The 27,308-nt window shown below is 38.4% G+C and overlaps 1 protein-coding gene across 6 annotated transcripts in view; it reads left to right on the forward strand.

Moving 5' to 3' along the window:
* The window catches only part of SEC23A (SEC23 homolog A, COPII coat complex component), a 96,544-nt gene that overhangs the window by 21,567 nt on the left and 47,669 nt on the right, over positions 1-27,308 (forward strand). For 5 of the 6 annotated variants that reach the window (XM_036458639.2, XM_045587729.1, XM_045587720.1 and 2 more), the window contains exons 5-9: positions 453-689; positions 2,583-2,662; positions 5,472-5,616; positions 7,823-7,981; positions 11,541-11,656. In XM_036458639.2, coding sequence (XP_036314532.1) covers positions 453-689; positions 2,583-2,662; positions 5,472-5,616; positions 7,823-7,981; positions 11,541-11,656 — 737 coding nt within the window. The remainder of the gene's footprint in view (positions 1-452; positions 690-2,582; positions 2,663-5,471; positions 5,617-7,822; positions 7,982-11,540; positions 11,657-27,308) is intronic. The other variant, XM_045587732.1, reaches the window with a different exon arrangement.

Raw genomic sequence — 27,308 nt, forward strand, 5'->3', positions numbered from 1 at the left:
AGCAGAATATGGTTCACTTGAGCCAGTCAGTAATGTGTTCAACCTGGCTAGAGTCCAGTTCTCTCACAATCTAATTCAGGTGTAGGCAATTATTTTATAAATTCACTACATGCTTTTAAGCTTTAGAGTTACTATTTTTTTATTTTATTTTAATAAGAGTAAATACTTCTTATAAGATATTAAACCTCATGCAGTTAAATAAAATTGAGAATGAGAGTGAATGTTTCCTCTATGTAACTGTAAACAATTTTTTTTTACAATGAATAATTTTTCACTTGATGATATGTCTTGGATGTCTCTCCATGCATATATAACCTGTTTCATTTTTGAAATAGCTTTATTAGGGCTCCATTGTATGAATGTCTGTTGATTATTCTTATATATTGCACTGAAGTGTTAATACTTTTAAAACAACTTTTTTTTTTTCCCCTGATGGCAATGTGTTTTAACAGCGTGGCCCTCAGATGCCTTTGATATTCCTCTATGTGGTTGATACTTGCATGGAAGATGAAGATTTACAAGCTTTGAAGGAATCTATGCAGATGTCATTAAGTCTTTTACCACCTACAGCCTTGGTTGGACTTATTACTTTTGGGAGAATGGTGCAGGTTCATGAACTTGGATGTGAGGGCATTTCAAAAAGTTATGTCTTCAGAGGAACAAAAGATCTGTCTGCCAAACAACTGCAGGTAAACAGCAGCCTATCTGTGAGCATCATTCTAGATATGTCTGAAAAAACTTCTGGATGTAAGTTTCTAGAAAATATTTTTATTGTAATTGACTAATATAATTGTGTTGTAACAAAGGCTTTACATTTAGTGTAGGCATCAGTTTTCTTTTATTTGCCTTACATTTTTATCATACAGATCAAAGATCTTTCACTTTTAATGGCATCTTTAACATTTAAAGTAAAACCAAGTATTTTACTAGGGATTTGAAGACCTTATAGAAGTGTCATACGGAAGACAAGCAAAATATTAGCTTTTGTTTCTTGACATCTGTCACTTAGGAACTAAACACTTTTACTATGTTTGGCAAAAGGAGACAATTTAAGGTGTTAGAATTTTAATATAAGAATTATAGGTATATGTATTTCTTTTATGCTAGGATGACATTTTTATCTTCTGGGAAAATGAAGCTTTCAAGGCCAGAGAGTTATGTGTAGCATACTAGGATCATTTAGGTGATAGTGTGGAGGTTTGAGAGAGAGAGAGGGAAAGAGAGAGAGAGAGAGAGAGAGAAAAAGAGAGAGAGAGAGAGAGAGAGAGAGGGAGAGAACGAACTGAGTTAAAGTGGTTTTGTTTAGGAGGGACAAAGGTTTTGTTTAGGAGAGACATTTGGATGTGTTTTTACACAGAAGGGAGAGACTAAAGAGGGAGGATGAAAGCAGGGCGAGATGAGGAGAGTGAGGTTTCAGAAGACATGGTAGGGATTCCTTCAGGAGCACAGGAAGTAGAGTACCTTACATGAGACAGGAGAGAAAGTGGGCAAGTTATAACCTCTGTGTGCCTTATTTTTTTCAATTGTAAAAGGGAGATAAGAACAGTAATTACCTTACAGGGTGGTCATCAAAATGAAAAGGGTTGTGCCTTTATGCTAGGGGTGTCGAACTCAATCAGAGAAGGGCCAAAATCTAAAATCCAGCCTAAATTGCGGGCCGAATGGTTTACTGAACAGTCATAAACTGTCATTGTGATGGAAACGCAGCGGAGTGCAGTGATGACAGCGCGGTGCGGGCCACATTGCAAGGCCTCGCGGGACGGATTTGGCCCGCGGGCCTTGTGTTTGACACATGTGCTTTATGCATTTGTTGTTATTTTTAAATTGTTAACTTAAAGTGGCTTAATGTTAGTTCTGAGTATAGAGTATATTTTACTTAAGTTATATAATACATATGTAACACAAAACTGCCTTTTTGCAACGGGCTGTAAATTCTTATAATTTTTTTCCTCGTCTATTAAAATGTTCTTATCTTTTATCATTAACCGTCAAGTTGAAAAGAGTCTGGTCTTAGCTCTAGCCACATAGCTCAGTTGGTAGAGCACCCCATACACCAAGGTTGTGGGTTCGATCCCCAATCAGGGCACAAACAAGAATCAACCAATGAATGCATAAATAAGTGGGAACAATAAATCCATGTTTCTTTCTCTTCCCCTTTCTCCACCCTTCTCTGTGTCCAGCCCCACTGTTTCTCCTGGACACACTTACCAACTCCACCATTGTAATGATGGAATGGCACACTGTTTCTTTAAGGTGACATCCTTCAGATACTTAGTGGCTTTTCGAATATGCATGTCCTGATGGCCTGGGCAGTTTCACAAGTGTTCTTAAAGTGAACACGGAGGAGATTTGAGCCTCTTGGTTTTTATGATTTTGTGGGGTTTTCTGGGTCTAGTGAATAGCAAACCATTTTCAGAGGTCACCTATGGCCGCTTTGGGCTAGACATTTTGCTTCCTGAGGAAAGAGACTTGTTCTTTATTTTTGGGTTCCTACTACCTAACATAGAATCTTGCACATGGTAAATTGTTGAACATCTTTTAGGAGTAATGATATGGATATCACAGAAATAATCTCTTTACAGGAAATGCTGGGGCTCTCTAAAGTACCTGTTACTCAAGCAACACGTGGTCCTCAGGTACAGCAGCCACCTCCTTCTAATAGGTAATAATTAAATATGACAAAGAAAATTTGACAATTTGCCCAGCTTTTTTAAGCATCCCTTACCCTTAACTTGAACATAGACATTCAATGATACTATTAAATATTTTTTGGAATATAAGTAGATTGCATTAGTATATTTTTAAAAGAGTTGAGACAGAATTCCATCATTACTAGTAAAATGGTTGGTTTCTCATCATTATAATGTAAGGATTTACTATTGTTTTGATATATTCCTGAGTTTCTGTTTTTCAGTTTGGAAAAACAGAATTTTGTGGTTGAGGGCGGGCAAAAAGAACTATAGCCTCAAAAGCTTTTCATTTTGCCTTCTTAGTCTTTGAGGTTGCTTTTCCCCCTAAACTCTCCAATCAGAGGAGGTATTACTAAAATTGAGTTGACATCTCTTCTCATAACTATTTCAATAACCTAAATACTTATTAGATTGGTAAATGAAAGATATAGTCCTGAAGTAATATTTGGCTTGACTGTTTCATTTATAGCAATTATACTCAAAAGTGTGGTTCCAGGACCAGTAATGTCAGCATCAACTGGGAACTTGTTTGAAATACAGATTTCTAGGTCTACCCCAGATTTTCTTTCTTTTTTTTTTTTTTTTTAAATATATTCTATTGATTTTTTTACAGAGAGGAAGGGAGAGGGATAGAGAGTTAGAAACGTCGATGAGAGAGAATCATCAACCAGCTGCCTCCTGCACACCCCCACTGGGGATGTGCCCGCAACCAATGTACATGCCCTTGACCAGAATCGAACCTGGGACCTTTCAGTCCGCAGACCGACGCTCTATCCACTGAACCAAACCGATTTTGGCCCACCCCAGATTTTCTGAAACAACTCTGTGTGTGTGTGTGTGTGTGTGTGTGTGTGTGTGTGTGTGTTTATTTTTTTATTTTTTATTTTTTTTATTATTATTTAAAATAAAATCTTTATTGTTCATATTATTATCAAATGTTCCTCATCCCCCCCCCCCCATTGCTCCCTTCCCCCAGGTTCCCACCCCACCCTCTGCCCTTTCCCCATCCCCCATTGTCCTCATGGGTGCACAGTTTATGTTCAGTTTATGTTCAGTCTCTTCCCACACCCCTAGATCCCCTTTTCCCTGAGAATCGTCAGTTCACTCCCCTTCCATACCTCTGATTCTATTATATTCACCAGTTAATATTGTTCATCAGATTTTATTTTAATTCCCTTGATTTTTAGATTCACTTGTTGATAGTTACGTATTTGTTGTTCATAGTTTTTATCTTTATTTACTTTCTCTTCTGAAAGAACCCCCTTCAGCAATTCATATAATTCTGGTTTGGCGGTGATGAACTCCTTTAGCTTTTTTTTATTTTATTTATTTTTTATTTTTTTATTATTATTATTTTTTTTTATTAGTGAAGTTCTTTATTTGGCCTTTGATTCTGAGTGATAGCTTTGCTGGGTAGATTATTTTTGGCTGTAGGTTCTTGCTATTCATCACCTTGAATATTTCTTGCCATTCCCGTCTGGCCTGCATGGTTTCTGTTGAGAAATCAGCTGACAATCGTATGAGTGCTCCTTTATAGAAACTGCCTGCTTTTCTCTTGCTGCTTTTTATATTCTCTCTTTGTCTTTTGCTCTTGGATTTTTAATTATGATGTGTCTTGGTGTGTTATTCTTTGGATTCCTTTTGTTTGGAGTTCTGTGCGCTTCCTGGACTTGTAAGTCTAATTCTTTCACCAAGTGGGGGAAGTTTTCTGACACCATTTCTTTCAGTATGTTTTCGGTATCTTGCTTTCTCTCATCTTCTGGGACCCCCATAATTCTGATGTTGGTTCGCTTGAAGTGTCCCAGAGGTTTCTTACATTATCTTCAACTTTCTGGATTCTCTTGTCGTCTTGCTTCTTCGGAGGAGTGTCTTCTGGCTCTTTATGTTCCAAATCTTTGACTTGATTCTTGTGATCTTCCATTCTGTTTTTAGGACTCTGTATAATATTTTTTATTTCAGACAGTGTAGTCTTTATTTCTTGTTGATCCCTTATTATTTCTTGTTGATCCCTTTTCATCTCCTCATAGGTCTTATCGACCTTTTCTAGGAAATTCTTGAAAAACCTTATAAGCGTAGTTTTGAACTCTATATCCAGTCGCTTCTTTTCCTCCATTTCTTTTGTTTGTGATCTATTTCCTTGTCTCAGCATTGTCACAGCTTCCTTGAGTTGGTAGGGTGGTTTTGTGTGCTAAGGTGTGTGTGTTTTTAAATTAAATACATTGTATTGATTTTTGTACAGACAGGAAGGGAGAGGGAGAGAGAAACATCAATCAGCTGTCTCCTGCACACCCCTTACTGGGGATGTGCCCGCAACCAAGGCACATGCCCTTAACTGGAATCGAACTTGAGACCCTTTGAGTCCACAGGCCGATGCTCTGTACACTAAGCTTAGGGCACAACAGTGTTAAAACAGCAATGTGTGTTAAAACAAGCCCTTCTACCGCTTCTGATGTACCTACATAATAGTTTTGAGAACCATTGGTGTATTCTGTATTCAAATTCTTTTTCTATGTTTTTAAGAAAATGGATGGCCCTGGATGGTGTAGCTCAGTTGGTTGGAGCATTATCCCATATACCAAAAGATCTTGGTTTGATTCCTTAGGACACATGCCTAGGTTGTGAGTTCAGTCCCCGTTTGGGGTACAGAGACAATCAACAGATGTTTCTCTCTCTTCCTCTTTCTCTCTAAAATTAAAAAAAAAGAAAAAAAGAAAGTGGATAGTTTGTTTCTTAAACACTCACCCACAAATAAATGGCTTTTTATTTAATTTTGTTTTGCAGGTTCTTGCAGCCAGTACAGAAAATAGACATGAATCTCACAGATCTTCTGGGGGAATTGCAGCGAGACCCTTGGCCTGTACCACAGGGAAAGAGACCTTTGCGTTCTTCTGGGGTGGCACTTTCCATAGCTGTAGGACTACTTGAGGTAGTGACAATAGCTTCATTTTGCAATGTAAATGTATTTGTGGATGGGATAATATGTACTACAATAGATAATGTTGAGTGAAATAAATGAGGTCATAGTTGAGCGAGTATATGATTTTATTTAAAGTTTGATCTGCACTGTATTCTTTTGTGTATAAAGAGGCTTCTGGAAGGTATGGTCACTAAATGTTAACATAGAATAAGGGCAATTTAAAAAAAATATATATTTTATTGATTTTTTACAGAGAGGAAGGGAGAGAGATAGTTAGAAACATCGATGAGAGAGAAACTTCAATCATCTGCCTCCTGCACACCCCCTACTGGCGATGTGCCCGCAACCAAGGTACATGCCCTTGATGGGATTCGAACCTGGAACCTTCAGTCCGCAGGCTGATGCTCTACCCACTGAGCCAAACCGGTTTTGGCCGATAAGGGCCATATTATCTTTAAGTAGAGTTTGAAATTTTTGCGCTACATTGCTTAGGGAAGAGTTATTTTAAAATGTTTTTAAAAAATTTGAAATGTTATAAAATTTTCAGAAAAGTTGCAAAGAATTTCTCCCTTGAATTATTTGAGATTAAGTTGCTGATATGATGTTACCTATCCATTGAATACTTTGGTTGCGTTTCCTGTAAACCAAGATATTCTCCTATATAAATAACAACAATACAACTATTCAAATCAGAATATTAGCACTGATAAATTACTGTCATGTAATTCTCAGACCTCATTCAAGTTTTGCTGATTATTCCAGTAATTTCTTTTATTAAAAGGATTTAGTTTAGAGGCATTTATTTAGTGGTTTAGTCTGTTTCCTGTCATTCAATCTGGAACATTTCCTTAGCTTTTCCTTGTCTTTCATGACTTCGACACTTTGGAAGATTCAGACCAGTTATTCTATGAATGTCTCTCAACTTAAGTTTGTTTTGATGTGTCCTCACAATTAGATTCAGGTCTTACATATATCACAGAAGTAATGCTTTATTCTTGTTGCATTCTATCACGTGGCACATGATTTTCATCCCATCACTGATGATAATTGCTTTGGTCACTCATTAAGGTTGTATCTCCTAGGTTTCTCCACTATAAAATTATTATTTCCCTTCTCTTTGTAATTAGTCAGTATTAGATGGTGAGGAGATTTGAAACCATGCAAATATTCCCTTACTCATCAGACTTTCAACTTATTCATTTGTTTATTAATGCCACTATGGAGTCATGGTTTCCTATTTTATATAGTGAATTATATTCTGTTACTATCATTATTCTTTTAACTTTCTATTTTGAGATCATTCTAAACATATGGAAAAGTTATGAGAAAGATTCAAAGGTTAATTGAATTTTTATCAAATTCCTCAAATGGTAATATTTTATTACATTTGTTTTACCTTTCTCTCTCGATAGTTATATGTCTCTCTCTGTATATGTCTATTTATATGTCACACACATGTAAATTTTAGAAAACTATTTGGAAGTCAGTTATAAACATGATGGCCCTTTTAAATACTTCAGTGTGTATTTCTTAATTACGTACAGAAATAAGATTTTTATAATTGCAGTTAACAAAATCAGGAAATTAACACTGATATAACATTTTTTTAAGTTTATAAACTCAATTCGTGTTTCACTAGTTATTCTAATAATACCATTTATAGCAAAAGAAAATTATGGAATATGCATTACATTCAGTTGATATATGTCTCTTTAGTGTCCTTTATTCTATGATAGTTCTTCAGTTTTTCTTGTTTTATGACATTGATATTTTTTAAGAGTTTAGACTTATTCTGTAGAATAAATCTAAATTTGGGTTTATCTGATCTTTCCTCTTGAGTAGATTTAGGTTATATCCTTTTCCAGGAATGTTACAGAACTGATTTGTATTCTTAGTATAGCACATAAGGAGGCTCATAATACTGACTTGTTTACTACTGCTGATCGTAGTTAGCTTTGATCTCTTGGTTAAGGTGGTTTCTGCCAGGTTTTATTTTAAAATTAGGAAGGCACTATTATTTAGAAGAAGATTTTAAAAGAAAGGTATTCAAACAAACATTTTGTTTTTAAATTTTCTTTTAAACATTTGATTATTTTATTTATTGAAAAATGTATCGTAGCCTGTTTTCAAGAAAGACTATCACAGTTTATTATCAGAAATGTACATTCATATGTTTTCCTTTAAGCTCTTTTGATGAGTTACTTTTATCTGATAGTGTACTTTCCCCAACACTGGTGCCCGTATCATGATGTTCATTGGTGGTCCAGCCACTCAGGGACCAGGAATGGTGGTTGGAGATGAATTGAAGACACCTATAAGATCATGGCATGATATTGAAAAAGACAATGCCAAATATGTTAAAAAGGGAACTAAGGTAATTTTGTTTTTTATTCTTTTTGCCTTATTAGAAAAATGTATTTGATAAAAAAGGAAGAGTATGGTGCGGAGAATGGGGGAAAGGACACATATGTAATACCTTAATAAAAAGAAACTAAAAAAAAGAGGAAGAGTACAAATATTTTATGATAAATTTGATATTGTGAAATTTGATACTGTAATTACTGTTCAGAATTGAGAAATAGTCGCTTTCTTGATAACTTATGTTATAATTATTCTAGTTTTAAATTTTAAAAATATAATAGTATGTACCAATAGGTATCTTTTTAAAGATTACTCCTGAGAGAAACTCTGCGTGTGTGGCTTTCTTTTTGTTTTGAGAGACAGAAACATCAATGTGAAAGCAAGACATTGATAGGCTGCTTCCTGCATGCCTCCTACCAGGGATCCAGCTTGTTACCTGGGGATGTGTCCTGACCAAGAATCGAATCAGCAACCTTTTGGTGCACAGGGCACACCCAGTTGACTGAGCTACATCTATGTGTCTTTAAAAAAAAAAAAAAATTTATTGATTTTACACAGAGAAGAATTGAGAAGGATAGAGAGTTAGAAACGTCGATGAGAGAGAAACATCGACCAGCTGCCTCCTGCACACCCCCCACTGGGGATGTGCCCGCAACCAAGGTAGGTGCCCTTGACTGGTATCGAACCTGGGACCTCTCAGTCCGCAGGCCAGTGCTCTATCCACTGAGCCAAACCAGTTTCAGCTATGTGCCTTTTTTAATATTCATATTAAGGAATGCCTCTCCCTTCAGGAAAAATTTTTTGCATTTTTTTTATTTATTTCTAAGAGGCTGTACTTTAGATATGTATATTTTTCATGGCTTGAGCAGTCTATCATTTTTTGTGAGTTATTTCTTTAAAAAAAATATTTTTATTGATTTTGTACAGAGAGGAAGGGAGATAGAGAGTTAGAAACATCGATGAGAGAGAGTCATCGATCAGCCTCCTCTTGTACACCCCCTACTGGGAATATGCCCGCAACCAAGGTATAATACATGCCCTTGACCGGAATCGAAACCGGGACCCTTCAGTCCCCAAGCCGAGGCTCTATCCATTGAGCCAAACCGGTCTTGGCAGTGAGTTATTTCTGTTCATGTAACTTTAGTTTTACTTGTATATGTGCCAGTACATTTTTCACTAATGTTGATTTTTTGACTCCCTTGTATTGGTTTTGCTTGTTATTGTTCCCTTTTTATTATTTACTAGAGGCCCAGTGCATGAAGTTTGTGCACTCTGGAGGGGAGTCCCTCAGCTCAACCTGCACCCTCTCACAGTCTGGGAGTCCTCAGAGAATGTCCGACTGCTACAGAGGTGGAAGAAGCTCCTGCCACTGCTGCTGCTCTCGCCAGCTGTGAACCTGGCTTCTGGCTGAGCTGCATTCCTCCTGAGGGAGCACACTGATCACCAGGGGGCAGCTCTTGTGTTGAGTGTCTCCCCCCTGGTGGTCAGTGATTGTCATAGCAAGCAGTTGAGCGCCCTTACCATATCATTAGCATATTACATTTTGATTGGTTGAACGGATGACTGGACGACCGGACACATAGCTTATTAGGCTTTTATTATATAGGATTTATTTATTTATTTATTTTTGTTAATCCTCACCTAAGGATATATATTTTTTGTTAATTTGTAGAGATTATGGAAGGGGGGCAGGAAGGAAAAGAGAGGGAGAGGAAGAGGGAAAGAGAGAGAGGGAGAGGGAGAGGAAGAGAGAGAGAGAGAGAGAGAGAGAGAGAGAGAGAGAGAGAAAGAAACATTGATGTGAAAGGGACATATCAGTTGGTTGTCTCCTGACAGGAGCTAGGGATCAAACCTGCAACCGAGGTATGTGTCCTTAATCAGAATTGATCCCTTGACTCTTCTGTGCATGGGCTGACTACTTAATAATTGGCCAGGGCTAATGTTTTCCCTTAAAAATAATTCTCTAGAGTTTATAATTTTAATTCAAGTTGTACTATATTATATCGTATGTCCTTTTTGGTAGTCATTATTTATTATATATATATTTTTAAATGTTTTTATTGATTTTAGAGTTAGAGGAAAAGAGAAGACAGAGAGATAGAAACATTGAGGAGAGAGAAACCTCATCAATTGGGTGCCTCCTGCACACCCCCCACTGGGGAATAAACTTGAAACCCGGGCATGTGCCCTGACTGGGAATTGAACCAATGACCTTTTGGTTCATGGGTAGATGCTCAACCACTGACCCACACTGACCAGGCTATTTATTATGTAATTTTAAGTGTATTTAATAACAAATAATTTTTGTCACTATAAATGCTTTCCCCCCCTGCCATTTAATTTTTTCCTTTTGTGCTTAGAATTTTTCTTAGAACTTCAAAAAATGTTTTATGTTTGTTTATCTTACTGCCTTTTTATTCTCTATTTTGATGTTTTTGTTTCTTGGGTGCGGATTTAACTGAGAAAAAGAGCTCTGTGTTGTTGTATAATTTTTATGTATAAAGAGTAAATTGTTCAGTGTGCCTTTCTTTAAGTTTAGCCTAATTTAGGAGTTTACAGTAGTCCTCCCTTATTCGTGGTTTTACATTCCTTAGTTTCTGTTACCTATGGACAGCTACAGACTGAAAATATTAAATGGAAAATTCCAGAATAAACAACTCATAAATTTTAAATTGCTTACTTCTGTTGGGACAGAATAATCTCTGAACATGATTAATCCCTTTTCCCAGCGTATTCACATGGTAGATGTTACCTGTCCAGTAGTCACTTAGTAACCATTTCTGTCATGGTATCCTAGTTCTTGTGTTCTAATCTGTCACTATTCTAGTACTTGTATTCTACTTTTTCTTAATAATGGCCTCAAAGTGCAAGAGTAGTGGTGATGGCAATTTGAATATGCCGGAGAGAAGCAATAAAATGCTTCCTTAATTGAAAAGGAATGTTTGTATAGGAAAAAAACATAGCACATATAACGTTCAGCAATATCCTTGGTTTCAGGCATCAACTGGAGGTCTTGGAACACAGATAAGTGGAGACCACTGTATTTAGAAAGAATGGCTTTAAAAATATATATGTTTTTATTGATAGTAGAGAGAGAGAGAGGAAAAGTTAAGCAGGGAGAGAGGGAGAGGGAGAGGGAGAAGGAGAGGGAGATAAAGAGAGAGATAAACATAGATGTGAGAGAAAAACATTGATCAGTTCTTCCCATACATACCCTGCCCAGGGATGTAATTCCCAATCTGGGTATATGCCCTGACCAGGAATTGAACCATCAACCTTTTGCCCTGACTGGGAATTGAACAGGTGACCTTCTGGAGCATGGGACAACCAATTCAACCAACTGAATCAACTGAGCCAACTGGGCAGAATGGCTTTTAAAGAAGAATGTGAAAGTAGCATATTTATAGAAGTTATATTATTTTATAACAAATTAAAATTAAGTTATAACATTGCATTAAATTATTGTGGATTTTTCTTTTAGTATTTCGTAGATTATTTTTATTAATGGGGAAAAGAATTATAGAATGATTAGTTTATACATTAATGTTATGTGATTAAAACATCTTTTGTAGCATTTTGAAGCACTGGCTAATCGAGCTGCCACGACTGGTCACGTTATTGATATTTATGCATGCGCATTAGATCAGACAGGTCTTCTGGAGATGAAATGCTGTCCCAACCTTACTGGGTATGTATTTAAATTTTTATAATTTTTGTAGTTATCTATAATAATAATAGAGAAATATGCAAATTGTCCATTACAGCATCACATTATGACCAGATCAGCAGACTGTGTCTCTGCCCCTCTGCTCAGGTAGCTGCAAGCCTCCCGGGGTAGGATAGGATACTATAGGAGGGATAAGAAAGGAGAGGGAGAGGAAGGCAGGCCTGCATGCAGACAGGCTGAGAGGAGAAACAGAAATACAGCAAGGAAACAAGAAAAGTATGCAGGAATGGAAAAGGGAAGGAAACAGGGCTGCGTACAGGAGGGGGTGGCAACCACCTGGGCAGGGGGCCTGGAGCAGGAGCTCCTGGCGAGGGGTGGAGTGTAGGCGGCGCAGAGTGGGGAGCCCCACCCAGAGACAGGAGGAGGGTGGTGGCTGCTGTTGGTTGGAGGAGCCCCCGGGTTCAAGATGGAGTGGATGTCAGTCCAAGGCCTTCTCGGTGGAGGCGCTCCTGCTTCGCAGCAGCGCCCAGGCTGCATGGGCCTTGGGCACCCACGCTGGGCCAGGCATCCCAGGCAGGGAATGGGAGCAGGGCAGTGTGGGGAGGCCAGAAAAGGGGGGTGGCGAACACCTGGCCTGAGGTTGAGCCCTGGCCTGGAGGTTAACGTGCCCCTTCCCCCCCAACAGAAGCTTTAAGAAGGGAAGAAGGGAGGGAAGAACTTTATAAAGGAGTCAGTAGAGAGCAAAGTTATAGAAGGAAGGAGGATGTATGAGTGAACTGTAGGAGCTATAATGAAAATCAAGTATGTATACTGGGGACAGATTTTAAAAGTAGGAGTCAGAAACGAATAAAGATAAATGACATAGTGAACAATTAGGCAGGTAGATATTAAAACAGTGGACGTAAGTAGAGAAGAATGTATGGGAAAGACAGGATGAGAGAGAAGGAGGGAAGAAAAGTTTTAAAGAGGAGCTGGTAAAGCTTAAAAGGAGAATGGGAAGAAGGAAGAAATGGGGGAGGGAGCAAAGCAGGTCTGAGGGAGAAAGTGAAGAAAAAAATTAAGGTGTGAAGGAAGGAAAAGGGGAGGACCTGAGGGGTAAAGATAAAGAAAAGAAGGAATGTGGGGAGGGAGGAAGGGTAGGAGAAAGTTGGGAAGAAGGGTGATGGAACAGAAGTAGGAAATAAGGAGGAAAGAAAAGTTTATAAATGATGAGTCAGTAGGAAAAAGTGTTACATAAAGGAGAGAGAAAAATTATGTGAGAGGAAGAAGCCAATAAGGAAGTCAAATACAATTGTGTGTGAAGGGGATAAGATTAAAAAAAAAAGAAAAGTTAAGCCGAAACCGGCTTGGCTCAGTGGATAGAGCGTCGGCCTAGCAGAGTGGTTAGGGCAGGTAGGCAGGTGAGCAGTTGGGAGCCAGAGGTCCCGGATTGTGAGAGGAATGTCCAACTGCCAATTTAAGCCCAATCCCACTGTCAGTTGGACATCCCCCAAGGACTCCCAGATTAGAGAGGGTGCAGGTTGGGCTGAGGGGAACTCCCCTCCCACCTCCCCTTACCCCCTCACCGTGCACAAAATTCAGGCCTCTAGTAAACTAATAATGAGACTTTACAGATATTAACCAGCAATAACAGTTTATGAAAAAATTCAGTCATCATCTTCTTACTCCAGAGCAATAGATGTTAACAGATTTTGTTGCTTTTTTTACTTTAAAATTTTTCTAAAATATACTTATAAAAGCACATTTTTAAAAATAATTCTTTTTGTTGAAAGTATTACATATGTGTGCTCCCCCTTTAAAAATATTTTTATTGATTTCAGAAAGGGATGTGAGGAGAGAGAAACATCAATGATGAGGGAGAATCATTGGCTGCTTCCTGCATGCTTCCCACTGGGGATCAAGCCTGCAATCTGGGCTTGCGCCCTGATAGAGAATCAAACTGTGACCTACTGATTCATAGGTTGATGCTCAACCACTGAACTATGCTTACATTTAAAAAAAATTTTTTTTTATTTATTAAATTATTATCTGTGTACATATTTTAACAATCCCCCCCCCCCACATACCCTTCCTCCCCAAAGTTTTGTGTCCATTAGTTGTACTTATATGCATGTATACAAGTCCTTCTGTTGATCTCTTATCTCCCCCAGATCTCCCTACTCTCCCCGCTGTAATTTTACAGTCTGCTTGTTGCTTTACTGTCTTTATATCTATCTTTTGGTTTGTCAGTTTATAATGTTTTTTAATGTCCATAAATGAGTGAGGCCATGTGGTATTTCTTTTTTATTGACTGGCTTATTTCACTCAGCATGATATTCTCTAGTTCTATCCAGGTTGCTGCAAATGATGAGAATTCCGTCTTTTTTATGGCAGCATAGTATTCCATTGTGTAGATGTACCATGGTTTTTGGATCCAATCATCTGCTGACGGGCACCTAGGCTGTTTCCAGATTCTAGCTATTGTAGATTGTGCTGCTATGAACATAAGGGTGCATATATCCTTTCTGATTGGTGTTTCTAGTTTCTTGGGATATATTCCTAGGAGTGGGATTACTGGGTCAAATGGGAGTTCCATTTTCAGTTTTTTGAGGAAACTCCACACTGTTCTCCACAGTGGTTGCACCAGTCTGCATTCCCATCAGCAGTGCACAAGGGTCCCTTTTTCCCCACAACCTCGCCAACACTTGTTTGTTGATTTGTTGATGTTGGCCATTCTGACAGGTGTGAGATGGTACCACATTGTTGTTTTGATTTGCATCTCTCGGATAATTAGTGACTTTGAGCATGTTTTCATGTGCCTTTTGGCCTTCCTTCTGTCTTCTTTTGAAAATATTCTATTTAGATCCATTGCCCATTTTTTAATTGGATCATTCATCTTCCTTTTATTTAGTTGTATAAGCTGTTTGTAGATGTTGGAGATTAAACCTTTATCAGTGGTAACATTTGCAAATATGTTCTCCCACACAGTGGGCTTTCTTGTTGTTTTGTTGATGGTTTCTTTTGCTGTAAAAAAGCTTTTTATTTTGATGTAGTCCCATTTGTTTATTTTCTCTTTAGCTTCCATTGCCCTAGGGGCAGTATCAGTGAAGAAGTTCTTTTGGCATACGTCTGAGATTTTGTTGCCTGTGGATGCTTCTAGTATTTTTTTGGTTTCCCGTCTGATGTTTAAGTCCTGTATCCATTTTGAGTTTATTTTTGTGCATGGTGTAAGTTGGTGATCTAGTTTCATTTTTTTGCATGTATCTGTCCAATTTTCCCAACACCATTTATTGAAGAGACTGTCTTGATTCCAGTGTATATTCGTGCCTCCTTTGTCAAATATTAATTGAGCATAGTGATTTGGGTTGATTTCTGGGTTCTCGATTCGATTCCATTGATCTATATGTCTGTTTTTGTGCCAGTACCAGGCTGTTTTGAGAACAGTGGCTTTGTAATACAGTTTGAAGTCTGGTATTGAGATCCCTCCTACTTTATTCTTCTTTCTCAGGATTGCTGTGGCTATTCGGGGTCTTTTATTGTTCCAAATGAACTTTTGGAGAGTTCTTTCTAGGTCAGTGAAATATGCCGTTGGTATTTTAATGGGGAGTGCATTGAACCTATAGATTGCTTTAGGAAGTATGGACATTTTGATGATGTTGATTCTACCAATCCATGAACATGGTATGTTCTTCCATCTGTTTACATCTTCCTCTATCTCTTTTTTCAGTGTCGTGTAGTTTTCCACATATAGGTCCTTTACTTCCTTAGTTAAGTTTATTCCTAGGTATCTTATTTTTTTTGGTGCGATGGTAAATGGAATTGCTTTTTTAGTCTCTGTTTCTATAAATTCGCTGTTGGTGTATAGAAATGCCATAGATTTCTTGGCGTTAATTTTGTATCCTGCTACATTGCCAAATTCATTTATTAAGTCAATTAGTTTTTTAATGGAGTCTTTTGGGTTTTTTATATACAATATCATGTCGTCTGCAAATAAGGATAACTTTACTTTTTCTTTTCCAATTTGGATACCTTTTATTTCCTCCTCTTGTCTAATTGCAATGGCTAGTACTTCCAGTACTATGTCAAAGATGCGTGGCGAGAGTGGGCATCCCTGTCTTGTTCCTGTTCTTAGAGGGAATGGTTTTACTTTTTGCCCATTGAGTATGATGTTGGCTGTGGGTTTATCATATATGGCTTTTATTATGTTGAGGTATGATCCTTGTACTCCCACCATGTTGAGAGTTTTTATCAGGAAAGGGTGTTGGATTTTATCAAATGCTTTTTCTGCATCAATTGATATGACTATGATTTTTATCTTTCAATTTGTTTATGTGATGTATCACGTTTATTGATTTGCGGATATTGTACCAACCTTGCATTCCTGGAATAAATCCTACTTGGTCATGGTGTATGATCTTTGTGATGCTCTGTTGGAGCCAATTTGCTAGAATTTTGTTGAGGATTTTGGCATCTATGTTCATGAGGGATATTGGCCTGTAATTCTCTTTCATTGAGTTGTCTTTATCTGGTTTTGGTATTAGGGTGATGCTGGCTTCATAGAAGGAGTTTGGAAGTGTTCCTTCCTCTTGAATTTTTTGGAATAGTCTGAGGAGGATAGGTTTTAGTTCTTCCTTGAATGTTTGGTAAAACTCTCCTGTGAAGCCATCTGGCCCTGGGCTTTTGTTTGCTGGAAGCTTTTTGATGACTGTTTCAATTTCTTCCCAAGTCACTGCTCTGTTGAGATTTTTAGATTCTTCCTGATTGAGTTTTGGAAGTTTGTATTTTTCTAGGAATATGTCCATTTCCTCCAGGTTGTTCTGTTTGTTGGAATAGAGCTGTTCGTAGTATTTTGTAACAATCTGTTGTATTTCGGTGGGGTCTTTTGTTATTTCACCTCTTTCGTTTCTGATTTTGTTTATTTGGGTCCTGTCTCTTTGTTTCTTGGTTAGCCTGGCTAGAGGTCCATCTATCTTGTTTATCCTTTCAAAGAACCAGCTCTTGGTTTTGTTGATCTTATGTATTGTTTCTTTGGTCTCTATGTCGTTTATCTCCACTTGATTTTTGTTATTTCCTTCCTTCTGCTTACACTGGGCTTTTCTTGTTGCTCTTTTTCTAACTCTTTGAGTTGTAGAGTTAGATCATTTGTTACTATTTTTTCTATTTTTTTGCAATAGGCTTGTAGGGATATGACCTTCCCTCTCAAAACTGCTTTTGCTGTGTTCCATAGATTTTGGATAGTTGTGTTTTCATTGTCATTTGTTTCCAGAATGTTTTTAATTTCTTCCTTGATTTCTTTGGTAACCCAGTCCTTGTTTAATAGCATGCTGTTTAGTCTCCATGTGTTTGATTTCTTTGGATTTTTTTCATTGTAGTTAATTTCCAGTTTTATGCCACTATGATCTGAGAATATGCTTGATATGATTTCTATCTTCTTGAATTTGAAGAGACTTTGCCTATGTCCCAAAATGTGTTCTATCTTTGAGAATGTCCCATGTGCACTTGAGAAGAATGTATATTCTGTGGCTTTGGGGTGGAATGTTCTGAAGATGTCGATTAATTCCATCTGGTCTAGTGAGTCATTTAGGATTGATATTTCTTTGCTGATTTTTTGTTTAGATGATTTGTCAAAGGGTGACAGAGGGGTATTGAAATCTCCTACTATAATTGTATTGCCATTAATCTCTCCCTTAATGTCCTCCAGCAGTTTTTTTATATATTGGGGTGCTCCCGTGTTGGGTGCATATATATTTAGCAGAGTTATTTCTTCTTGTTGTATTGGTCCCTTTAGTATTATGAAGTGGCCTTCATTATCTCTTGTTATGTCCTTCACTCTGAGATCTAATTTGTCAGATATAAGTATTGCTACCCCAGCTTTTTTTTCATTTCCATTCACCTGGAAAACCTTTTTCCATCCCTTCACCCTCAGTCTGTGTGCATCTTTTTTTCTGAGGTAGGTTTCTTGTAGACAACAGATATATGGGTCTTGTTTTCTTATCCAATCTGACACCCTATGTCTTTTGATTGCAGCATTTAGTCCATTTACATTTAAAGTTATTATTGATGGATACTTATTTGACGCCATTTTTATTCCATACCCCTGTGTTCCTTCTTTGCTTTCTATTTCTTTAATTTTACAGTAGACCCTTTAGCATTTCTTGCATTGCTGGTTTGGTGGAAATAAATTCCCTTAGTCTGTTTTTGTCTGTGAAGCTCCTGATTTCACCTTCACTTTTGATTGATAGCCTTGCTGGGTATAGTATTCTTGGATTCAGACCCTTCCTTTGCATGACTTTGTATATTTCATCCCATTCCCTTCTGGCCTGATAAGTTTCTGTGGAGAAATCAGTTGCTAGTCTGATGGGGGTTCCTTTATATGTAACTTTCTGTCTCTCTCTGGCTGCTTTTAAAATTCTTTTTTTGTCGTTGGTGTTTGCCAGCTTAATTATAATTTGCCTACGGGTCGGTTTTCTGGGGTTCATTTTGCTTGGGACTCTGCGAGCATCTTGGATTTGTGTGGGTTTTTTCTTCTCTATCTTAGGAAAGTTTTCTGTCATTATTTCTTGAAATACATTTTCCATGTCTTCCTCAATTCCCTTTCCTTCTGGAACCCCTATTATTCTAATATTGTTTTGTTTTGTATTGTCCCAAAGTTCCCGTAGACTTTCCTCCTGTTTTTTAATTTTTTTTCCAGAAGTTGTTCTAATTGGGTATTTTTTTCCATCTTGTCTTCTAGCTCGCTGTTGCGGTCCTCTGCTTCTTCTGATCTACTCTTTTTTTATTTTATTTTATTTTATTTTTATTTTTTTTAAAAATGTTTTTATTGTTCATATTATTACAAATGTTCCTTCCCCCCCCCCCCCCCCACCATTGCTCTCCTCCACCAGGTTCCCACCCCACCCTCTGCCCTTTCCCCTCTCCCCATTGTCCTCATCCATAGGTGCACAGTTTATGTTCAGTCTCTTCCCACGCCCCCCTCTCCCCTTTTCCCAAGAATCGTCAGTTCACTCCCCTTCCATACCTCTGATTCTATTATATTCAACAGTTAATATTGTTCATCAGATTTTTTTAATTTCCTTGGTTTTTAGATTCACTTGTTGATAGTTACGTATTTGTTGTTCATAATTTTTATCTTTGTTTACTTTCTCTTCTGAAAGAACCCCCTTCAGCAATTCATATAATTCTGGTTTGGCGGTGATGAACTCCTTTAGCTTTTTTTTTATTAGTGAAGCTCTTTATCTGGCCTTCGATTCTGAGTGGTAGCTTTGCTGGGTAGATTATCTTTGGCTGTAGGTTCTTGCTATTCATCACCTTGAATATTTCTTGCCATTCCCTTCTGGCCTGCATGGTTTCTGTTGAGAAGTCAGCTGACAATCGTATAGGTGCTCCTTTATAGGTTACTACCTTCTTTGCTCTTGCTTCTTTTAATATTCTCTCTTTGTCTTTTGCTCTTGGAATTTTAATAATGATGTGTCTCGGTGTGGTCCTCTTTGGATTCCTTTTGTTTGGAGTTCTGTGTGCTTCCTGGACTTGTAAGTCTAATTCTTTCACCAGGTGGGGGAAGTTTTCTGTCACTATTTCTTTCAGTATGTTTTCGATATCTTGCTCTCTCTCATCTTCTGGGACCCCCATAATTCTGATGTTGGTTCGCTTGAAGTTGTCCCAGAGGTTTCTTACATTATCTTCAATTTTCTGGATTCTCTTGCCTTCTAGCTTCTGTGGAGGAGTGTCTTCTGGCTCTTTATGTTCCAAATCTTTGACTTGATTCTTGTGATCTTCCCTTCTGTTTTTAGGACTTTGTAAAATATTTTTTATTTCAGACAACGTATTCTTTATTTCTTGTTGATCCCTTATCATTTCTTGTTGACTCCTTATTAATTCTAGTTGATCTCTTTTCATATCCTCATAGGCCTTATCCATCTTTTCTAAGAAATTCTTGAAAAACCTTATAAGCGTAGATTTGAACTCTATATCCAGACGCTTTTTGTCCTCCATTTCTTTCGTTTGTGATCTATTTTGTTGTCGCATTTCGCAGTTACAGATGGGACGGGGTTTCAGGGTGGAGGCTGCAGCTTTGGCTTCCGTCAGCCCCGCCCTATGCGGGTCCTTCAGTGCTCGCTGCCGGCGCCTCTGAGAGATAGGTGCCCTCGATTTTCGCCTGCTGCCAAACAGTCTATGCTCTCACACAATGAGCCCAGTATTGGGGTTCAGTTCAGTTGGAAGTGGAGTTGGAGGTGGCGTTCAGAGCAGTCTGGAGCCCCAGTCTCCTTCCCGTCAGGGCAATCCCGCGGCACAGCCGACCGTCCCTTCTCTGCACGCAATGTGCGCACAGCCGGGACCTCCTTTCGCCGCTTCCCCGGGTTCCGCCTTACAGCCCGGCTCCCTATGGCTGAGCCTGAGTCCCCGGGGTCTGGCCTAGAACTGGGGTTCAGAGCAGTCGGGGGCCCAGCACAGTCGGAGTTTTATCTCCTTTCCGCTAGGGAACGCCTGCCAGTCACTCAGCCTCCCTCCTCTCCAGCTCCATCCTCACCGCGCAGCGCGTCTCCGTACCTTGGGCTTTTCCAGCTCCTCCGCGCCTCCTTCTGGTTTTCTCCTTGCTTCTCGCTGTAGAATTTCCAGTCAGTCAACCTTCCTGTAGTTCTGGACAATGTCCGTTTTATATTTTAGTTGTATTTTATTGAAATTGTTGTGTGCGGCTGCGGCTAGGTGTTCACCTGGGCGCAGCCATCTTGGATCCCTGATCTACTCTTGATGCTTTCTATTGAGTTCTTTACAGTAGCAATGTCATTTTTCATTTCTTCTTCGTTTTTCTTCATTTCCTCTTGGTTCTTACTCACATTGTCAAATTTGTCTTCCATTCTTTTTAGCCATCTTATGATCATTACTCTGAATTCTTGCTCAGGTAGGTTGCTTGCCTCTATCTTGTTTACTTCCTTTTCTGGTGAAGCCTGCTTTTCTTTCATATGCGGGCTGTTTTTTGGTCTCCCCATGATCTAGGATGTTTGGTTGTGTAGTTCTCTCTCTCCTGCTTTGATTTAAAGGCACAAAATACAACACTACCAGGTACAACACACAAGGCACTGAATAGAAATGTGTTGGCGATATTAATAACCACCAATAAGGGTGGTTGTGTTGACTAGAACGCAGCTAACAAAAACATACAATCAAACAAAAAGCATAGGGAAATCAATCTTATAAAAAAAAGCGTACAACTTCAGTATAGTTAACATTCAACATACAACTTCAAAGAGTTAAAGAGAAAGACTTTTTGTTTTGTTTTGTTTTGTTTTTAGTACAACTGCGAGGGAGGTGTGAATGGGTTTGGAACAGGTAGCTGGAAATTAGATATATAGAAGTAGGGTGAAATTTTAGGAGGGGGTAGACAGAAGGAATGGGGAAAATCTAGAGCAGGAAAGGGTTAAGATAAACGGGGTACCAAAGGAAAAGATCAGAAAGAGGGTGAAGGCATAAAGGTAGGGTTGAGATAGAATAAAGCGTTGGAGAAGGAAAGATAGATAAAGACTGTAGAACAGTAATCCTGAAATAAAACAAATATATATATATATATATAATCAAATGAAATAAAAATAATAAAAATAAACAAAAGAAAATAAGATGAAAAAGGTAAATTAGTAGTAATAATAATGTTGATTACATATACAATGTAATAATTATAAAGATAAAATCAAGTGAGGAAAAAGAAAAAAAATAGTTTCTTGAGTAAACGTTGCAAATAATGAAAACAAAAATAAAAAACTAAAATTTAAAAATTAAAAAAAAAAATTCAAAAATTAAAAAAAAAAATTGCAGTAATGAAGGTCATCGCTTCCTCTATTGTTATGATCCAGTCCTGATTTTTAGGGAGGTTTTGCTTTGTTTTTATTACACTAGAGTCAATTTGTGAATTAGCCTCTGGGGCAGTGTTTCTAGGTTGAGTTCCCAGACTCTAGAGTAGGGGTGTCGAACTCAATCAGAGAAGGGGCCGAAATCTAAAATCCAGCCTAAATCGCGGGCCGAATGGTTTTTCTGAACAGTCATAAACTGTCATTGTGATGGAAACGCAGCGGAGTGCAGTGATGACAGCGCGGTGCGGGCTACATTGCAAGGCCTGGCGGGACGGATTTGGCCTGCGGGCCTTGTGTTTGACACATGTGCTCTAGAGAGCCTCTCCAGCTTTTTTTTTTTTCCGTCCTCTCTGAAGCAGGAACTACAGAGTGGGGGAGGGGGCAGGTCCGAGCAACTGCAATCTCCCGCAACTCTCCGATATCCCTCCGAGGCAGATCCAAATGTGTTGCTCTTTAGATATCTCCCCTGTTAGGAGCCCCGTCCACTTTCACGGGTGACAACCGCCCAACAGCTGGGGCTTCTAGTTGCAATCACCGCCCTTGTCCTCCAGCTTCCGTCCGCTCTGTGCTCGCAGGCTTTTTGTTTTCACTGTGAGCGCTCTCTACCCTCTCCCCGTGAAATCTGACCTTTTCACCGAGCAGTGGGGCACTCTAGTGCAGCCAGGTGTTCGCGCCGCCTGGGATCCGCTTTCTGGGGGTCACAGATGCTTGGTGGTTGCTGCGGCTGTGGATATTCAGGCCTCTGACACGATCCTATCTTCCTCTCAAGATGGCTAGGTTTTCCCGTCCAAGCCGGTAGGTAGCTCCGGGCAGAGACGTAGCCTGAGTGGGTGCTTCCCTGTGAGGGGTACCTCTGTCAGCGGCCCCCCAGCAGTTTCTTCTGGTGTTCACTGTCTCCCAGCTTGCTAATAAACACTCACAGCATAAGACCCTCAGTTGCTCTCTCTTTCTGCTTCGGGAGAGGGCTCAGAATCCGCCCATCTATTCTTCCGCCATCTTACCTCCGTCTAAACATGTAGATTTCTACCTTATGCTCACATTTTTTTGAAATATAATTCATATACCATAAAACTTACTCATCTAAGTACAATTTAATGTTTTTTTTTGTTTTTTGTTTTTTGTTTTTTTGTTTTTTTTTACTATAGTCACACATTGCGCAACCATCACCATAATTTTATTCTAGAATATCTGCATTACCCCAGAGAGAAACTCTGTACCCATTAGCAGTCACTCCCCATTCTTCCTTTCTTCCCCTCTCAGCCTAGACAATCACTAATTTTTCTTTCTTTGTATTTGCCTATGCTTGATCTTAGTGGGAAACCATGTAATCTTTCACCATTAAGTATGATGTTAGCTATGGGTTTTTGTAAATGCCCGTATCAGGTTGAAGATTTCCTATCTAATTCTAGGGTGTTGAAATTTGTTTTCAGGAAACAGTGTTGCATTTTATTAAATGTTTTTTCTACAGACATGGAGATGGTCACATGATTTTTATTTTTCATTTTATTTATATGGTATATTACAGTGGTTTTATTTTTTGTATATTAAACCAATCTTGCATTACTAGGATAAATCCAACTTGTGAATAATGTTTTTTTTATGTATTGCCAGATTGGATTTGTTAGTATGTTATTGAGGAATTTTGCATCTGTTTCCATAAGGGATATATCTTGATTTGTAGTTTCTTTCTTGTGATATCTTTGTTGTTGGTATCAGAGTAATACTGGCCTTATTGAATGAGTAAGGAAGTGTTTCTCTTCCATTTGCAGGCAGCCATTACATGTTTTGGGGATAATTTACGGTAACTAGGTGTTAAAAACTCAATTAGGCATGGCAACTCATTTCTCAGTTTTATTTAATGCATATATCTAATAAATATTAATGAAAATATAATGTGTGTTTAAGGTACTGCAGATACAGAAGTGAACCATATATGAAAATACGCACTCATGGAGCTTCTATTGCAGGACTGTTCAGCATAATTTTTTATTGGTCCATTGTAGCAATGTGACTGAGAAACTGAGTTTTTAATTTTAGTTAATTTACATTCTAATTTAATTAGTCACGTGTGGATGCACAATTTTAGTAAGAGGAGATGAGACAAGTAAAGTACCGTATTTTTCGGACCATAAGACGCACCAGTTTTTAGAGAAGGGAAATGAAGAAAAAAAGATTCTGAAACAAATAGTGTCATAAAATATTTTATGTGCATTAAAACCCAACATCACAGTCATAAACACATGTACTCAACCCTGTAAAGTAAACAGCAGCATTTAGAACCATTTTAGAGCCGGGCAAGCACACAGAGACCACGCAGAGCCGGGCAAGTAAAAAAACTTTTTTTTAAAAGTATATGTGTAGGCTATATTTGGACCATAAGACGCAGGGACTTTTTCCCCCCCACTTCTGGGGGGGAAAAAGTGCGTCTTATGGTCCGAAAAATATGGTAGATAGTATGTCAGATGATGATAAATGTTAGGGAGAAAAATAAGTCAGGAAATGAAGATAGGGGTTTGCAGTTCTAAATAGGGAAGAAGAAATGACCTCAATGAAGGTGATGGTTTAGCAAAGACTTAGGAAGTAAGAAAGTGAGCCATGTGCATATATGAAGGAAGAGTGTTTTAAGCAGAGGGAATAGGAAGTGCAGTGCAAAGTTGAGAACATACCTGGGGTGTTTGAGATATAACAAGGGTAAGTTGAGGGGGGACAGATTGTGAGGGTCCTTGACTATTATTAGGACTTTGGATTTTACTTTGAGATGGGAAGTCATTGGAGAGTTTTTAGCAGAGAGTGATGTGACCTGATTTACTGTTTTAAAAGGGTCATCTGACTTCAGTTGCCTTCAGTAAGAGTACAGCAGGTCCTCTGATAACATTTTGTTTCATTATAACTAGAAACCTGGTGCACAGAATTCGTGCGCTGGTAGGGTCCGTAGGCCTGGCTGGTGATCAGGGCCGATTGGGACCTTCCTTCCCTAGGCTGCCAGCTGCTGGCTGGGGCCTTCCTCCTCCCGGCTGCCAGCTACTGGCCTGGGCCTTTCTGCTGCCAGCTGCCAGCTGAGGCCTTCCTTCGTTCCTTGTTGCCCCTTGGTGGTCAATGCATATCATAACGAGTGGTCAAATACTTGGTCAGTTGAACTACCAAGGGGACAATTTGCATATTAGTCTTTTATTATATAAGGATTGGTGAGGGGAAAAATTTGATTTCTGGCTGGGATTACTGTTTGTGGAGTTGCATGTTCTCCCCATGTCTGCATGGCTTTTCTTCAGGGAATCCAGTGTCCTTCCATATCCCAAAGATGTTCATCCCAAATTGGTATGACTAAATGTCCCAAACTGAGTGAGTGTGTGTGTGTGTGTGTGTGTGTGTGTGTGTGTGTGTGTGTGAATGTATGCTGCAGTGGGAGGGCTTCTTGTCTAGGGTGGTGTCTGCCTTATACTTGAGCTATTATCATATGCTCCAGCCACTCTTGACTCTGAACTGGAATAAGTAGGTTGGAAAAAAATGATCTTCCTTGTTTTTATTAATCTTTCTTAAATGTATGCATGACTCACATTTATTCCCATGTTTAACATTATAAATGTTTTGAGTCTTTATTTAGAAGTTTGATGATATTTTTGTCATCAGAAATATGCCATAGGAACTTAATTTGTGTTTATATAAATTAGCCTGTGGTAAAATTGGTTTGTTATAGGTTGTTTCACTTAAAATTTCAGTTTCCAAGAATGAGGTCTTACTGTATAGAAATATAGGAAATACCAGGTGGTAGCATGACAAGTGGTGAGAAGTGGTTGGATTTTGAATATATTTAGAAGGTAGAGGATTAAAAACAAAACAAAACAAAAACTTTACTGATATTTTACAGAGAGGAATGGAGAAGGATAGAGAGTTGTAAACATCGATGAGAGAGAAACATCGATCAGCTGCTTCCTGCACACTCCCTACTGGGGATGTGCCTGCAACCAAGGTACATGCCCTTGACCAGAATCGAACCTGGGACCCTTGAATCCACAGGACGATGCTCTTATCTACTGAGCCAAACTGGTTAGGGTTAGACGGTAGATGATTTGCTGATAGATTGCATCTGGGGCTTGGGAAAACCAAAGGAATTTACTGGAAGAATTGGGTTACCCTTTATTGAAATGAATAAGACTGGGAGGAAAAGTATTTGGGGGAAAGTTTGGTTGTTTATTTTTGAACATGTTTGATTTAAGTTGCCAGTAGACATCTATGAGGAGGTGTCTAGTAGGCACTCAGATATAATGTGCAACCTAGAATTCAAGGAATAGGTTTGGGATGGAAATTTGAATATGGGAGTTGTCAGAATATTAGTGATTTTTTTAAAAACTATAAAAATGGTTGATATTGTAAAATTATGAAATGTAATTCTGTAAAGGTCATGGTAACCTTCCTAAGGGCAGTGAAAGTTGACATAGAGTGAATTAGAAAAAGAACAAACAAAGGGGATTGGAGGCAGCTCTTATAGACCAGAACTTCCCAAACTTTCACATGCACAGATTAGCTAGATATCTTGTTAAAATACAGATTCTGGGTTTAGTATATCTAGATTTGAAATTCTACTTTTCAAGCAAGATCCTTGGTGATATTAATGTTGCTTGAACAAGAGCCACAGTGAGAAGTAAGTGAATAGAGAGATTTGCTGTTAAAGGAAGCAGATAAGTGGGACCGTGTAAATTGTCATTAATCTAGGATGCATTATCAAGTTTAGTGATAATACAGATTGTCATAGATGACATGTTTATAAAACTAGAAAAATTGAAAGAATCTATATACAAACTATGTATATACTTTTAAAATTAATATGTTAAATTGTCAAGACTTCTAGGTCAAGGTCAGTGTACAAAATTCAATAATATTTTTATACTAGAGGCCTGATGCATGAAATTTGTGCAATAGTAGGCCTTCCTTCCCCCAGCTGCCAGCACCAGCTTCCCTTTGGCATTGGGGACTCAAGCTTCCCTCCAGATTCCCAGGCTTCCCTCTGGCTGCCGGCAGGCACCCAGGCCCCAGTCTTCCTTAGCAGTCTTAGCTTCATCCAGATGGTCGTTTGGAAGGACATCCGGGAGGACATCCAGTCTAATTAGCATATTATGCTTTATTATTATAGATTATTATTATAGATACCAGTAACATAAGGAAAATAAAATTTAAAAAGATACAATCTATAATGGCATCAGAGATAGCATAAAACAAGACTTTAATATTATCAAAAGTAAAATTATTATTAATTATAGCACATCAATTTTATTTTGCCTATTTTAATTTTTTATTGTTTAAAACTACTTAAAGTGTTTTTAGAATATGATCAAATATATGTGAATATTTGTATTCATCTGTGAATGTGGGTGTTTGTATCCATCCTTTTAAAAAAATATATATTTTGTTGATTTTTTAGAGAGGAAGGGAGAGGGATAGTTAGAAACATTGATGAGAGAGAAACATCGATCAGCTGCCTCCTGCACACCTCCCACCGGGGATATGCCTGCAACCAAGGCACATGCCCTTGACCAGAATCGAACCCAGGACCCTTGAGTCCGCAGGCTGATGCTCTGCCCACTGAGCTAAACCTGTTAGGGCTGTATCCCCCTTTTTATATAAATAGAAAATCTACACATCTTCCCCCAGTTTTCACTTCTGTATTAGAAATTGTTCTATAGCAGTGTATTACTCCATTTTGTGGATTTGCCATATTTTATTCAATTTGTCTCAATAAATGGGAATCTGGATTATTTCCAATATTCTATTATTACAAAAAGTGCTTCAGTGAATAGCCTTATGTATATACTTTGCTTTTTATTTTTTCCAGAATATTTGTGGGATAGATTTCTAAT

This window comes from Pipistrellus kuhlii, unplaced genomic scaffold, assembly GCF_014108245.1.
Source record: "Pipistrellus kuhlii isolate mPipKuh1 unplaced genomic scaffold, mPipKuh1.p scaffold_m20_p_1, whole genome shotgun sequence".
Classification (NCBI taxonomy): domain Eukaryota; kingdom Metazoa; phylum Chordata; class Mammalia; order Chiroptera; family Vespertilionidae; genus Pipistrellus; species Pipistrellus kuhlii.